General features: G+C 49.5%; 1 protein-coding gene across 4 annotated transcripts in view; it reads left to right on the forward strand.

Annotated features, from left to right (window-relative positions):
- The first annotated feature begins 862 nt into the window (after positions 1-862).
- GRHL3 (grainyhead like transcription factor 3) overlaps positions 863-15,768 on the forward strand; it is a 45,388-nt gene continuing 30,482 nt past the window's right edge. For 2 of the 4 annotated variants that reach the window (XM_025378298.1, XM_025378317.1), the window contains exons 1-2: positions 863-1,142; positions 13,489-13,675. In XM_025378298.1, coding sequence (XP_025234083.1) covers positions 1,126-1,142; positions 13,489-13,675 — 204 coding nt within the window. In that variant the 5' untranslated portion in view covers positions 863-1,125. Of the gene's footprint in view, positions 1,322-4,595; positions 4,672-13,488; positions 13,676-15,768 lie in introns of those variants that run through there. The other 2 variants (XM_025378327.1, XM_025378307.1) reach the window with 2 other exon arrangements.

The following is a 15,768-nucleotide window of genomic DNA, read 5'->3' on the forward strand; positions in this document are numbered from 1 at the left end:
CTTGGCACCTGTGAAATGACCAGCTGGCTGAGGCTTCGGAGGCGCCTTCAACTTTTCTATCCCTTCTGTGCTAAGCAGAGGTATGTGGCTTGCCCACACCCCCTTCACACCCAATAAAAGCCTGGTCCCCTTTACTCCCCCACCCCCTGCCACCAACACACATCCCCCCCAGATAAACTCTTGTTTAACTCTTGTAAACTCCTCTAGAACAGTAACCCTGTTTTTCTGGCCTCAGTTTCTCCAGAACCCAGAGTAGGGTCTGGCACACAACAGGTGCTCAATGGATGTCTGCTGAATTGAGGCCACTGACTTCAGCCCAAGGGGCAGCCAGACTTGGAGTGAGATGACCGCAGATTGGATCTGGGCTGGGACCTCGCTAGCTGTGCCCTTGGGCAAGGCGCTTTGCCTCTCTGGCCTCCGTTTCCTCCCTCATCTGTAAAATGTGTGTTGAAGAGGAAGGGGGAAGCGATAATAAATCTATCACAATGGGTTACTCTAAGAACCAAAATAAGTCACTTGAGTAACTGTAAAAGATTATTCATAAGTATTATCTTAAAGGGGAAACTGAAAAAAAGGGAACTTATACAAAGATCTACCTGGGAAAAGTTGCTCTCTCCTTTGAGAATTCCCCAGTGGTACAGAAGGAGGGGGCAAAGAAATGTGCGGGTGGGGATGTTTCTGGGTATCTGGGACCACTAGAAACAGGAATCAAGTTTTCCTTTAAGCCAGGTTATCTGTTTGTCCCTGTACTTTTCCTCTAGTTATCTTGCTTCTTTCCAACATTTTTTTCTCCATCCCTCCTCCCTCATCTCCACCCCCCACCCCCTCACCAAGGAAGGAATTGGCCAGCTCCACCCAGCCAGTCCCCCATAGCTCCGCCCTCCTCGGCGGGCTAAGAGTTAACAGCTGCACCTGTTGAGGTATACCTCCAGTCGCGGGCACCTGTACCTGTAGCCAATCAGCGCCAGCGCTGCTGGGAACCTACCTGTCAGCAAAATCTCGACACCCAAACCTCAACATAAATCAAACACTTCCCTGGGCAGAGAATGTCTGTGTCAGGCAAGAATTAGAGACAAGCGGTCAGCAGAACCTCAGTGCTGATCGTCGGAGCCTGGGAGCAGGAAGATGTCGAATGAACTTGAGTGAGTAAACATCGGTGGATACCTGCCGCTCTCGGGGCGTGGAGGCTGGATGGGGTTTCCTGGAGGGGGAAGAGCGGGGAGGCCGGCACCGGGATTCACAGAGCAATTTGTAAGGGTAAATGAATGGGCTGACGATCTTACTTTGGCGTGTCAAGGCAAGCCCCAGTCTCAAGCTAGAGGTGAGTGTTTCCCTGGGAAAATAGTTTTTCTCATTCTCTTTGCTGAGCAGTTTCGAGCCAGGCAGGGAAACACAAGACTGAAACTGTGAAGGTTTCTGGCACCACTTTTTGATCCTCTGAAGGGGCCTTGGAAATCAGACAATCCCAGTCCCATCGAGGCTTTCTATCTTCTTGCCAAAAGGAACTTCTTTGAGGTAGTTCTAAGAGCTGTCTTAGGCAGAGTTGTTTCTCTAAAGGGACTGGTTTAGTGGGCTGGAACAGTCCCAAGTGGGAAGGTTACAGTGTGGTGGTTAAGCATGTGTACTCTCTGTAGTGGGCTTGACCTAAGTTCAAATCCAGGCTCTGTCCCTGGGTGATCTCAATTTTTCTGGGCTTCATTTTCCTCATCTGGAAAACAGGTACAAGAATGCTTTGTAGAATTCTTGAAAGAGTTAAGTGTGATAAATGCTGTAAAATGCTTAGCGTAAAGCTATGGTCTAAAGATGCGTTCAGTAAAATGTGGTTCATCTTATTCAGAGGCAGTTCTAAGGCTGGGGAAGCTGAGAAGGGATTTTTGATAGGTCACCTCTGTGGGCTGGCAGGATGCATGTGCTTTCCTGCCCACATCTGAGATTTAAGATCCTGACTGACTTATGCTCATCTTCACCATGGTGCCCTTCTTGGGGTCCAGACCTTAGAGAAGGTAGGATGAGGCTGGGATCTGGACTGCTTTAGATTGGGTTCAGGTTGCTGGCAGGAGAAGCTGGAACCCTTTAAACATAGGCTCTCCTTTTCCTGCCACCCTCAGAGGTGAGTGGGCAGAGGCAAGGATTGTACCATCTTTTTCCTAACTGCTCCTCAACAGACTGTTTTAAGAACTTGAAGATCTGTGGGCAGAGCAGTGCCAGGTTCTGATTGCAGACAGGATTCTATGTTCTAGCTAGCCCTTCAGCTCTTCATGTTCACAGCACAATCACTTGGTTTAACAGGCACATTTCTTTCAAATGAATTTCCCGGGGTTGACAATGTATTGACAATTGGACCACAATGAGAATAAGAGCAGGAGCATTGGTGCTGACACCTGGGTTCAAGTCCCAGCTCCAGCACTTACAGCTGTGTGATGTTGAGCAAGTCACTTATTCCTCACCTGTAAATTGTGGCCAACAGTAGTATCCACCTCATGGGGTTGTTAGGGGATTTGACAACTTTAGAATAGTGATTGCTTTTAAGGCTGGTGGAGAACATGCTAGTAACACCATTGTTCCTTCATGTAGAAATAACCAATCAATGAGCATTCCCGAACCTCTTATTTTTCCATACTTTGAACACACAAAAAAATCTTTGAGATGTGTCTCCATCCCACTTAAATTTGCTGGCTAAAACTGCGGAGGCTACAGAATCTATTCATTGTTGTACGTTAGGGGGTATGTGTTCTGAAGCTGGGTTACTTGAACAGAAAGGTTTCCTGCTTTTCTCCTCCCTAATGGTTTGGATTTGAAGTCAGATCCGCTGACAGTTGAGGCTTCTCAGCAGTTTGGGGTGGGGTGAGGGAAAGCCAGTTGCCTGCTGAGTAATTGCAGGCGGACTCCAAGCCACCATCTGAGATTACAATGGCAGAGCCTGGGGGCTCGGCTGCCCCTACTGATAAGGGGAGGACACCCGGTGCTTGGCTTGCAAGTTCTGAGCTGCTGTTGCTGCTGCGGCCTCGGCATTCTCCTAAAAAGTGCCAAGAGGACTGGCCATAGCTTACAGCTTGGGCCCTCACGGAATGGCCAACTCTGGCCAGGCCTTGATATAGTGGAAAAAGTGAGGCTTGCCTGTCACTCTAAATTCTGCCACTTACCAACAGCAGGATCCTGGTGAATTTGTTTGTCCTCCCTGACTCTCAGTCTGCTCATTTGTCTGTAACACCTACCTGGCAGGAACAACTGTGAGCTCCCCAGTGTGGACCGGGAGCTCCATCCGCGCCCACCCGGTGGGCAGGCCCCGGGTGGAAGGCGGCACTTCGAAGGCTGGCCCCTGAGAAGCATGGAGGCCCCGGCGGTGTAGTTAGAAACCAGCTGGCGGTGGTTGGCGGGTGCTGAGCGCCGGGCCTTTCATGTGGTCGCAGCGCTCTGGGTGCCTGGAGCCCGCAGCCCTGGGCAGCCCCGGGCTACGGCAGGGCGCAAAGGATCCTGGGCTGCGGCCGAGGGCGCCGGAAGTCGCTGCCGACCGCCCGGGTATCGCGGGAAAACAGCTAGAGCCCGCGAGGTGGCTGCCGTCGGGTTTTCCTGAAGGTGCGTCGGGGCCCCGGGGAATTGGAGCCGCTGGCGACCTCGCTGGAGCGCCTGCCATCCCCCGGCCCTCCAGGCAGGCCCCGTTGACAGCCCAGTAGAGTTTCGCCGCAAAGGGGCTTGGCACACAGTAGGTCTAAGGCACCGAGGCCGGAACGTCCCCCGCAGCCTCGCTCCGTGCTCTCTGGGCCCCACCGCCGCCGCCTGGAGTCTCCCCCCAGCCTCGCAGAGGCGCGACTCGGATGGGGGATGGGGCCGAGAAGCGTCGCAGTCCTGACCGCGGCCGCCGCCGCCGGTCTATCTGATCTCCAGGAGCGCCGGCTCCAGACTGCCTGGAGCGCTGAAAGAGTTAACCAGGAACGCCTCCCCGCTGTGGTTTTGTGGTCGAAACCATGATTGCCAGGAGCAAATTTTTGTCGTGCACGAGGTGTGTTATTAAAAGTCGGAGCTACGCTGCTGCTGAATGAAAAGTTAAAAGCCCTCTTTGAGTTCGGGCTATAAAACTGGCGGACTGGGCCGAGAGGCTTAAGCCAACCCTAACGGCGGTGGCCCGGGCTGCGCGGGGGTCCTGCGGCTCCACCAGCTGCTGGGAGCGGACAGGCGCCCGGACCCAGGCCAGGGGCAGGCCGCGCAGTCCCAGCAGTGAGTGGCCGCAGCCAGGCGGTCGGCAGAGCTCCCACTGAACCACCGGAGGAGTGAAGAGGGGCAACAGGGCTGAAACCCAAATGGGATCATCCAGCTTTCTCTTATGTTAGAACAAAAATGACAGCCAACATTTATGGAGCGCTGACTCCGCATCTGACATTGTGTCGAGTCCTTGATAAATACACGCTCTTCTTTAACCCTCCCAACGAACTAATGAGGGATGGGAGTGTAAATGCAGTTTTGCCGAAGAGGGGACCCAGACTTGGTTCAGGCTTGCCCAAGGTTTCACGGAAGCACTGGGATTATAACCGCGTCTTAGCCGAGCAGCCATAAACCACCCTGCTTCCTCTGTGCTTAGACTCTGAAAAGAAGGCAGAGAAATACGCCAAACTGTTAAGAGTGGTTATTTCTGAGCAGAAGAATGTGGATGAATTCCATTCTTCCTATTTTTCTGTAGGTTCCACATTTTATGTATTTGTTGTATTTTACAAACCTATGTTACCTTTGGAATTGTTAGGGGGAAGAGGGAGTCATTATTTTGAAAGAGAACACCTAGAACAGTGTTCTCAAACTGTGGCCCGTGGGCCATCATCATCATCATCATCACCACCACCTGGGAACTAGTTAAAAATACAAATTCTCAGCCCCACCCTAGACCTACTGAATCAGAAACTAGGGGTACAGCTCAGCGTTATGTGTTTTCACAGGCCCTCCAGGTGATTCTGATGCGTGTCCAAGTTGTAAAACTGTTGGCCTGGGAGACCAGGCAGAGGACTGGGAAGCAGGAGGTTCCCAAATCCACTACTGACCTGCAGTGTGGTTGCTGAGTCAGCAGGCTGAGAGCTTAGTTCTAAGATCACACCTGTGTTTAAAGCCCAGGTCTGCCACCTATAGATTGGGTGGCTTGGATGAGCCCCTTAACCTGTCAGTTTTTGTGCATATAAAACGATGATAAAAATAGCCACCTCGGCCGGGCGCGGTGGCTCAAGCCTGTAATCCCAGCACTTTGGGAGGCCGAGACGGGTGGATCACGAGGTCAGGAGATCGAGACCATCCTGGCTGACACGGTGAAACCCCGTCTCTACTAAGAAATACAAAAAACTAGCCGGGCGAGGTGGCGGGCGCCTGTAGTCCCAGCTACTCGGGAGGCTGAGGCAGGAGAATGGCGTGAACCCGGGAGGCGGAGCTTGCAGTGAGCTGAGATCCGGCCACTGCACTCCAGCCTGGGCTACAGAGCGAGACTCCGTCTCAAAAAAAAAAAAAAAAAAAAGCCACCTCACAAGGCATGTATGAGAATAAAAAGGCACAAGGCCTGACTCTTAAATGATTGAGTTCCTTTCCCTGTCTTGCCTTCCCTCCTCTCTCTGGAACTCACCGTTCCCATCTAAAATGCAGCAAATAATCCTGGCTGGCTGCCTCCCTCTCTCTATTCCTTTTGCCTCCTAAAAAGGTTGGAACAACTGACCTAGTGAAAGTCTTGAAGGGAAATTATCTCACCGTTATTTGGTGCTATTTTGCTAGGCTTCCAGAAGGTCAGCAAGAATTGGGAACTTTCAGGGCAGGGACTGAAAGGGGACAGAACAGTGTAGCCACATGAATGGCAGTGGCCTTCACCTTTTTGTCCTCAGCACCCAGTACGTGGCCATTTACAGAGTAATCCTCAGTAAATGTTTGTGAGTGAATAAGTGAAGGGATGTGGCACCCCGGGGTTTAGAGGTGGATTTCAACTTCTTTCACACCTCAATTGAACAATAGATGGGGGCGGGGGGCGCGGTAAGGAAAATTAGATAAGACACCAAGAGGAGAATATAGCACGAAGGAAAAATTCCCATACAGAGAAGAATTTTTAAAAGCGAAGAAAGAGAGTTTCTGCTATAATTAGGAAAGGGCACCTAGATAATTTACATGCAACTAAAAGTGTCCGCTGGAGCCTGACTACCGTCAGCTTGCCCGCCTGGCTCCTGACGATGAAGCTGGTAGTGCGTGTTCCTCTTAAATGGAAATCTGCAAGCATCAGGTCTGATTCTGCCAGCTAGGAAGAGGTATCCCAATTCATAGGCCGGAGAAAGGCTGTGAGTTGTGCAATTTGCTGGGGACTGCCCTACAACGTATTAGTAATAATAATAAAAATAGTTCACATTATTAGGTGCTGGCACTATGCTGATTGCTTTACCTGCATTATCTCATTGCATCTTCCAACAGTAATACTTCACAAAGTTGTAAAAAAATAAGACAATGATTAGAAGTTGTTGTCAGCCAGCACCTGGTACTTGGTAATCCCTCAATGAACGGTAGCTCTCATAATAATTCTGTGAGGTTCGCATTCTCATCGCCTCACATTTTACAGGTAAGAAAACAGGCACAGAGATGTCAGGTTGCTTGCTTGAAGTCACACAGTAAGTAGCAGAGCTGGACCTGGAACCCAGGTCTGCGAAACTCTGGGCCCACTCCCATAACGATGAGTTCATACTGCCTCATTCAAACTGGAGTCATTATAGAGCCATGCCCTACACTCTGCCATTTCCCCACTGAGGCCCCTAAATGAGCCCCCAGCCCATGTGACAAGGCACATTTCACAATCTGTACACCCAGAAAACCAGATGGGCCACTGGCAGGCACGAGAACCCTGGGGCACCCCTGTCGTGCCCAGGGAACATCGTGTGTGTGGCTGACTGAAAATGATTCCTCTGTGAGCAGTTGTGTCAGGGCCTCCCTGTGGGTGATTAGAGAGTGATTGATCACCGTTAATGAGGTTGGGTGGCTCATGGGAGGATTTAGCAAGTCATTGACTGGGAGTATCTGGGTGTCAACACCCAGCTCAGGCGGCCCCTGGGACTCTTCCTCCTCTGGCTGAAGGGAAGTGGGGTCTAGCCCGCTGGATCTGTCCTGTGCCACACACCTTTCTTTGGTGGAACTTGAGACCACCTCCTTTGGTGTTGGGTTTTCTTCCCACCTTCTGGAAAACGGAGTACTTTCTTTTCCGTAGCTTAACTGTGGAGTCCCATCCTGCCGTATGCTTCATGTCCTTAGGCAGGTCCCTCTCTGGAACTAGATCTCTGAGGTCTCTCTGCATCTTCAATTGCTAGGATTCTAACAGAAGGAAATGACACCAAAAGTTCTCAACTAATGGCTGAGACGGCATTTCCTTGGCCTTATTGGGGGTTTTAAGTAGCTCAGCCAGGAAGCAGTGGGCATTTTGAGTCAGAAGAGACTTGTTGGGATGAAAACCCACTTTACCACTCTAGACTTTCACCATCCTGGTGCCCAGAATGAGGCATGTTGGAGCCATGAAGGCTGAGGCTGACTGGACATGGAGCAGCTGGCACCACACCCCTGCTGTGCTGAGAGCCAGTGAACTGGGGAAAGGTCCTATCCCCCCCTCCCAGAGCAGCGGCCCTGGCAATTTGCACTTCCCCACAGACTGGACGGGAGTCCTCAGAAAGTGAGGCCTATCAGGGAGACCCCTGAGCTCCTCTCTCTTGATCTTGTTGCCAACTCTCTCCTAAATGGAGAAGAAGCCAGACGGGAGACTCTGAGGAGGCGGCTCTGTGAAGGTTCTGGATGCTGGGAGCCAGAGACCTCAGTTCTACGCCTGATGCCTTGAGGTACCAGCTGGGTGGCCTTAGGCAAGCCAGTGGCCCTCTCCATGGCTCAGTTTTTCCTCAAACGAGGACAGTCATACCTTCCCTCCCTCCCTGACAAGGGCGTTGCAGGATCAGAGGTGATGACAGATGTGTGAGCACATTGAAAAATATAACACTATGCAAATGTGAGGGATTATCAAATCTTGAATTTCCTCCTTAGTGGGCTGGCTTTCCTTAAAACAAGGTGGCATATGCAAAGCACCTGGCTCACACCTGGCACACAGTAGGCGGACAAGCTCTGGGAGCTGTCCCAGGCTGATGCCTTTGATCTTGCCTTTCCTTTCATCTGGAAGGTCCAAGGTCCTCCCAACTCATCTCCATTCTCCCTCTTCCCCTCCACCCCTCTTCTCAACCAACATCCGTCACTCTCTTGGGTTGAGGCAGGTCAGAAGTCCTCTTGTTTCTTTTTCTTCATAGCTCTCCTCACCTATCTAATGTTAACTGCTTGTTTTTGTGGTCATGTATGTCTTGCTGCCACTAAAATGCAACCTCCATGTCAGCAGGGATGACCTCCTTATCTTTTCTCCCAGGACAGGTTCTGGCACATAGTAGTTACTTGATAAATATTTGTTGAAAATGAGGGATGGATGGTTACATGGATGGATGCCACCCAGGTTTATTGCTTTTTAAATCTCTCCTACATCCCTTCGTGGAAAGTAGTGGTTTTTTCCTTCTTGGAAAAGTGCTAGCCATGGAGTTCCCAGGCCAGACCCTAGAAGTCCTGGCTTCAGTCATCCAGTCCCCTGCAACAGATCACCTCACATCTCTGTTGTATATTTCCTGGTCTGTAAAGTAGGGATAATAACACATCACATATGTCGGGAGGCTCTGTGAGATAATGGAAGTTGGGCAAGGTGTTATTACACTATCTCTTTTGTTTCTTTTGAACAGAACCCCATTCACAGACAGGAGGCTGGTGGGGGGATGATAAGAACCTCAGGCAGAGTCTCCCCTTTACTCCCATTTGGAGGTTCTGGGATGATGATGGTGATGATGGCTATTATTAACTGAGCAACTATTCTCTGGCAGGCTCTTGGCTAAACACATTTCTTTTTTTTTTTTTTTTTGAGACGGAGTCTCGCGCTGTCACCCAGGCTGGAGTGCAGTGGCCGGATCTCAGCTCACTGCAAGCTCCGCCTCCCGGGTTCAGGCCATTCTCCTGCCTCCGCCTCCCGAGTAGCTGGGACTACAGGCGTCCGCCACCCCGGCCGGCTAGTTTTTTGTATTTTTTAGTAGAGACGGGGTTTCACCGTGTTAACCAGGATGGTCTCGATCTCCTGACCTCGTGATCCGCCCGTCTCGGCCTCCCAAAGTGCTGGGATTACAGGCTTGAGCCACCGTGCCCGGCCTAAACACATTTCTTACCTTAATGTACTTCATTCTCCTAACAACCCATGATACAAACCCTACTCTAAACTAGCCACCCCTAATGACTCTCCATTATCTTACTATGTTAATTTTCTTCACAGCACTTATTACTAACTAAAAATAACTAATTTACCTACTTGTTTATGGTCTGTCTTCCCCAATTAGACTGTAAGTTCCATGGAAACAGAGACTTATCTGTCTCATTTTAGTTGATTCCCAGTGCCCAGAAGAGTCCCTGACTGGCACATAGAAGACACTCAGTAGACCCATTTAACAGATGAGGAAATAGAAGGGCTAAGTGCCTTACCCAAGGACATGTAGTTAACACACCCATACACTGTGACCCTGGTGCTGCCTCCTTCTATGGTGGTGCAGGTTCTGGTGTGCTGTATCTGGTAGAGATCTGATGGCAGGCTGTCCATGGCAGGTCTTCCCTCCTCCCTCATTTCCTTTTCACTTTCTGATAGTTTAGTTCAGTCTTGGACAGGGACACCAACAGAGAATCTGTGGAGGCCCTGGGGAAGCTGACCTCATAGGTTGGGAGTCCCCTGGTTTCCTTTCTTTCTTCTGGCCCTATCACCCGTGAGTAGGACTCACTCCTTCTTAGAACTCTTTTCACATTGATCCAGTATCAGCTCCTGGGACAACTTTTTTTTTTTTTTTCCCCTCTCTCTCACCTCCTGGCTCCTCAATACTCATTTGTAATCTTTAAGAGAGCAGAGAGCCAAAAGTTCTTGGATTTTAGGATTCAACACACAAGTCAATACTAACCTTATCCATTAAGACTTTCTAGAAGCCAAATGCTTAGTTCTAGAACATGAGGTTATTGGTGGCAGGAGCAAGTATGGGAACCAGGACACTGGGACTCCCAGCCCCTGACCAGAAACTCTTACAGTCATCATCTTGCCACCTTCCTCCTGCCTTGTGTGGGTGGGAAATTCCTTTCTGCCTTGCAGCAGAGAATTAGTTCAATGTGTTTTGAGAAGGAAAATTTCCAGAATAGGAAAGGCATCTAGAGAAGAGACTAGCACAGGGGTTGAGCGCTATACTGTGTAGTCTGACAGCTCCAAGTTCAAGCTGAGCCTCCGTCACTTATTGGCTGAGTGACCTTGAGCAGGTGATGTCACCTATTTGAGTCTCAGTTTCCCCTTCTATAAAAGGAGATGATAATTCCTGTCTCTCAGGGCTATTGTGTGGAGTAGATGAGATGACACACAAAAACAGATGGCACTGTGTTTGCCAGTGGTAAGTGTTTAAAGTACAGAAGCTGCTGTTTATCAAGGAATCAGACTTTGAGATCCCAACAGGATAGACTGGAGACCTTATAGGCCAGGAGACCCACCCAGGTGAATAGCAGACATTGTTCTTTTGTTTCGGTGTTACTTTATTCTTGTCTTCTAAAATTTATCTTTTTTAAAGGGTAAGATAACTCAGCATCAAAGCTGATAATGATCAACCCCTAGAGTCAGCAGATTGGGGCTCCAGGGCCAGACCTGCCACTGACTTGCAGAGTAACCATGTCTTCTACTACTTTGCAGCCCCTCCATGTCTCACCCCAAGCTGACCTGGAACGCAGTGATGGCTTGCATGAATTGCACACTTGTTTTGTGCCAGGCACAGTTGTAAGCATTTTTGTTGTACTGATGCATTATCCTCATTATGTTAGTGGAGGGTGCTTTTATTAGATTTGTTTACAAATGAGGAACACTGCTAAGCACTGGTGGTCCTCACTGACCCAGGGGGTGGGATCGATCAGGCATTTCCCTGCTTTTCCCATGCCTCGTTGGTTGGGAGTTTCCATTAGCTCAGGGTTGGGCAGAGAGTGAGGGTGGTCACCCTGGACTTGCTCAGTAAACTCCTCTAAACTCCAGGCCCAGGAGGCAATGAGGAGGGGCCTCTTCGCACCTCTCCTTGAGGCCCCTTGATTTATAGCAACAGAAACTCAGGGTGTGCCTCCCGCACCCCTAGAACAGGAAAGTTTCTGTCATTTCTCTTTCCTGTGTGACAGCTCCACCTCCCTTCCTCTCAGAGCCCAACTCCTCACACCTCGGGGCCGGTGGGATGGGAGACGCTGCCCTGGATGAAGCCGCTGGGAGAGCTGCTGCCTCCTGTGTGCTGAGGTATGGCCTGGCCGGCTGTTCCCACTGCAGTCTGAGGATATGGGCCCGAGTGGCCTGGCAGCAGGAGGGTACTTCATGCACCTGATTATAGGGGTCTCTGCCCACCCACTAGTCTGCCGCTGTGCCGCAATTTTACCACAAACACATTTTTCTGCTGTGATAAAGACTGTGCCCCTGCATCAACGGAAAAGCAGTGTGGCCAAGTGGCAGTGTGTGCCTTTGTGCTCGATAAGGCTGAGTTGAAATCCTGGTTGTCTCATGGACCAGGTGGATGATCTTGGACATTTTCTTGTTCTCTGCAAGACACAGGTTCCTTTACCTTAACAGACGCAAATGATCCTTACCTTATACTGTCCTTGTAAGAAGCAGGGCTAATGAACGCAGAACATTCATATGCATCATAGTAAGTGGCAGCCGGCCTTGTTCTTGGGTTCCTAACAAGGGAGATTTTGCCTGGCCCATGTAGAAAGGGAGGCACTGGGAAACCAGGAGACCAGTCAGTGCCCACTTCATCACTGGGGCTCTCTCTTCATAGCCTGGACCATCCCATCTTCATACACTCTTTGCTCTAAATGGAACACAACCAGAACTTTTCTGCTTCTATGCCTTTGTTTGTGGTTAAGAGCACGTGCAGTAACCAGTGATTCCTCAAAATGTGGTCCCCAGCCTACCAGCATCAGCAGCACCAGGGAAGTTGCTAGAAATGCACATTCTCAGCCACCCGGAGCCAGTGAATCAGACACCCCGAGGGTGGGGCCCAGTAATCTGTGTGTTTTTAATTAATTTTTAAATAAAGGACACATAATAATTGTACATATTTATGGAGTACAGTGTAAGATTTCAATGCACGTTTACATTGTATAATGACCAAATCAGGATAATTGCCATATTTATCACTTTAAATATTTCTCATTTCTTTGGGATGATAACATTACAAATCTACTCTTCTAGGTATCCTGAAATATACACTACATTGTTCTTTGCTGTAGTCACCCTGCTGTGAAAGCGATCTGTGTTTTAACAAGCCTTCCAAGTCATTCTCATGCAGCTAAAGTTTGAGAACATTATTCTGTACCATTGCATCACCCTGAAGGCGCTTGAATCCCCTCTGGGCCACTCACTTACTGGGACCTTGGACAACTCTCAACTTACCTGAGCTTTAGTTTCCTCCACTGTATAATAGGAATAATAATAGTATCTGCCTTGCAGGGTTGTTTCAAGTAACATGGTAATTTATGACATGTGCTTAGCTAGTGCCTAACACATGGTCAGTGTTCAATAAAGAATACTATTATTTTTACCATTCTCATTATTTTTCTGTGTTAGGTCCCTGCTCCTTCCCCCGATTGCTGAGTGAAATAATCCCCTGTGCTGAGTTTCCCCAACTAAAATGTCTGCCTGCTCCAGAAAGCCTTTCCTGATCTCTTTCCTTTGAGCCCTTGTGGCTTGTCTCTCGAGCGATATAATGCCTTGTATTTGTCCAAGCTTCTCAGCACCAGTACCTGGGTCCTGCCTGCCTCTGTGTGCTCTGTAGCCTTCAACTCCAGTTCCTGGCTTCTGAGCAGCTGCTCGAAACTCTATAATAAAATTGGTCTGAAATGGCATTTCCCAGACCAGGTTCTGCCTAAGGGCTTCCTTGCCCTGGCTGTCTCTGTCATAGACCACACTTTCTCCCAGACTTGAAATGATCTACAGCCTTCTGTGCCTTTCACAGTCTTGAGGACAACTTCTTCAGTAGAACTCATGAGGGGTTATCTGGAAATTTTATTCCTATCACATTGCAGCTTGTCATTGGCATTTCCCATTCTTTACACGAATTCTCTTTGAATAAGTACCTACTATGAAAGTAGTGTATTGAATCCACTCTGTAGTCTTGAAGATCAGGATGATGGCCCTCATGCTGTGGAGGAGGGAACTAAGGCCCAGGTCATCAGCTTCTACACGGCAACATTTGGAATTGATCCGGCACCAGAGTTTGTGTCCCTTCCGCTGCCCCACACTGCCTAATGGTGGCAGAAGAGACAGTTTCATGTTTTCAAAGCTAATAACTCTGAATTCCTGAGCGTTGGCCTGCAGCTGCCCATTCATGGACCTTCCTCTGGGATAGCCTAAATTTGACCCTCCTTACTTGCATTCAGTTTCAGGTCTGTGCGGCTGCTAAAGAACGATCCAGTCAACTTGCAGAAATTCCCTTACACTAGTGAGGATGAGGCCTGGAAGACGTACCTAGAAAACCCGTTGACAGCTGCCACAAAGGCCATGATGAGAGTCAATGGAGATGATGACAGCGTTGCAGCCTTGAGCTTCCTCTACGATTACTACATGGTACGCCTGCCCCCTCTGGGCATGCCCCCCTTTTGACTGAATGGGTGTCTTCGCTTTCAGGCCTCATGGCTCAGCAGCCCACCATGACCACCCCAGCCCCTCATCTCTGGGCCTTTGCACAGTGCTGTTCCCTCTGCCTGGCACCCTCCCTTTCCCATGGCTAATCCCTCCTCTCAGCTTTGGGTCTCAGCTTAAGTGTCACTTCATTCATTTACTGGAGGGGAGGCTTTCTTGTCTGGGTGCCCTCAGCAACCACCATCGTCATCCTTGATGCTATCAAGAATGCTTAGAAGCTTGCTGTTTACACATTTATTTCTTCCATCTTCTGCATGAGACTGAGCTCCTAGAGGATCATTACCGAGTCTTCAGCCCACCAGACAGCCTGCCACACGGTGCATGACACGTGCTGACCAAGTAGACAGTGCCTGACCCACCCCTTGCCTGGTCCAAGCACGTTCTATGACAGCAACACTCTTGTACCCCACCATCTTCTTTCTGCCCCTGTCCCTCGGATCTTACGTTTCCCTGTCATCCCCACCCATGTGGTGTAGCCCCGCCACCTGGAGCCTACCTCCTGCTCTTTAACTTTCCTTCAGGGCCCTTCCCAAGGCCCACCTTCTCTTAGAAGCCATCTGCCACCTCATCTCCCTCTCCCAAGGGTCTTACTGTCCTTCCTACTCCAGCTGACATTATGTCTTTTACTGTTCTCTAACTACTTCCAGGGTCTTGGCCTTGTCTCTGGGAGGCTGTTGGCTCCTAAGAATAGGAATTAGGCCCTCCTATATCTGATAAGTAGGGGTTGGGCCAGTCAGGAATCACAAGGGTATAATACGTGATACAACACCCCCCCCAACTCCAGTGCATGTGCCAGACATTGCTAATGGATTGCAGCCTGCATTCTCATGAAGGGTACAGGTGGCTGCAGAATCTTTGTCAATGTAGTAGTCCAGGTAGGCCCTACCCATCTCTCTGAATTGTCACAAGACAGCAAACTGACATGCTGTCCCTGGGCTGGGTAACTGCTCCAAGAAACTGTCCTAGATTGGGGGATGGGGGCACACAGCTAGCCAATTATTGAGAAACTTGAAGATTTAAAGCCACCTTGTACATAAGACCTCAAACTTAACTAGCCCAATAAGTATTTTATCCACTGTACCTCAAGAATAAAGGCACATTCTTTGCATGAACTCAGAGGCCAAGGGGATTCCAGACAGGAGAAAGCCCAAAACCATCCTCTGGCTTTGGTTCTCCTTCTGGAATGGTCTGGTTACCCTACCCTCCTTCCTCCCCAGCAGACTGGTAGCATCCAGTGAGTGTTCAGCCCAGGTCAGTGGGAGAGGAGTTTGAATGGCTGCCTCAGCTTGGGGCCATGGTAGGAGCCAGAATTCTAGATCTAGGTTCAAACTCCAGCCTGGGATGTATAGGTTGAGAATGGACCATAAATTACAACCTGACTCCTTGTCACCTTGGCAAGAAGCCACTCCGGGGCCAGGATGGTAGAAGAGAGGCTCTGAAGGTGCCACCGATAATACTGGTTTTCGCGAAGTACAGTGTCTCAGTGAGATACACCTGCCCTGGCCTCCCCATTCCAGAGCACTCTGGATTCAGAGCAGCCCCCTGGACAGTGAGGACATGGTCTGATGGTATAGAAGGAGCACTAAGTCAGGAATTTGAGACCTAGTTCTGCCACAAATGTGGCTTTGGGCAATATAGTGCTAAAGGCAACTGGTTACCATTTCTTACTGAATGTCCACCACTGTGTCGGGCACCTTCCTTCATACTTCTCATGGGGTGTGATGAAGAGTACAGGCTTTGGAGGCTATGCTGGGTTGGGGTCCTGGTTCTAGCTGTAACAGCCTTAGAGACAAATGGATTAGAATGTTCTAAGATATAACAATATTATAATTATACTCGTGAAAGGTCACATTTATATAGTGCTCTCCATGTGCTAGATGCTGTTCTGAGCGCTCAAAGTGACCCCTGAGGTTGGTATTATATTATGATCTCTGTACAGATGAGGATATGAGGAATGGAGAGGTTAAGGGACTTGTGTAAGGTCACACAGCTAGCATGTAGTAGGTCTAGGAACTGAA

The sequence above is a fragment of the Theropithecus gelada genome, chromosome 1, assembly GCF_003255815.1.
Source record: "Theropithecus gelada isolate Dixy chromosome 1, Tgel_1.0, whole genome shotgun sequence".
Lineage (NCBI taxonomy): Eukaryota > Metazoa > Chordata > Mammalia > Primates > Cercopithecidae > Theropithecus > Theropithecus gelada.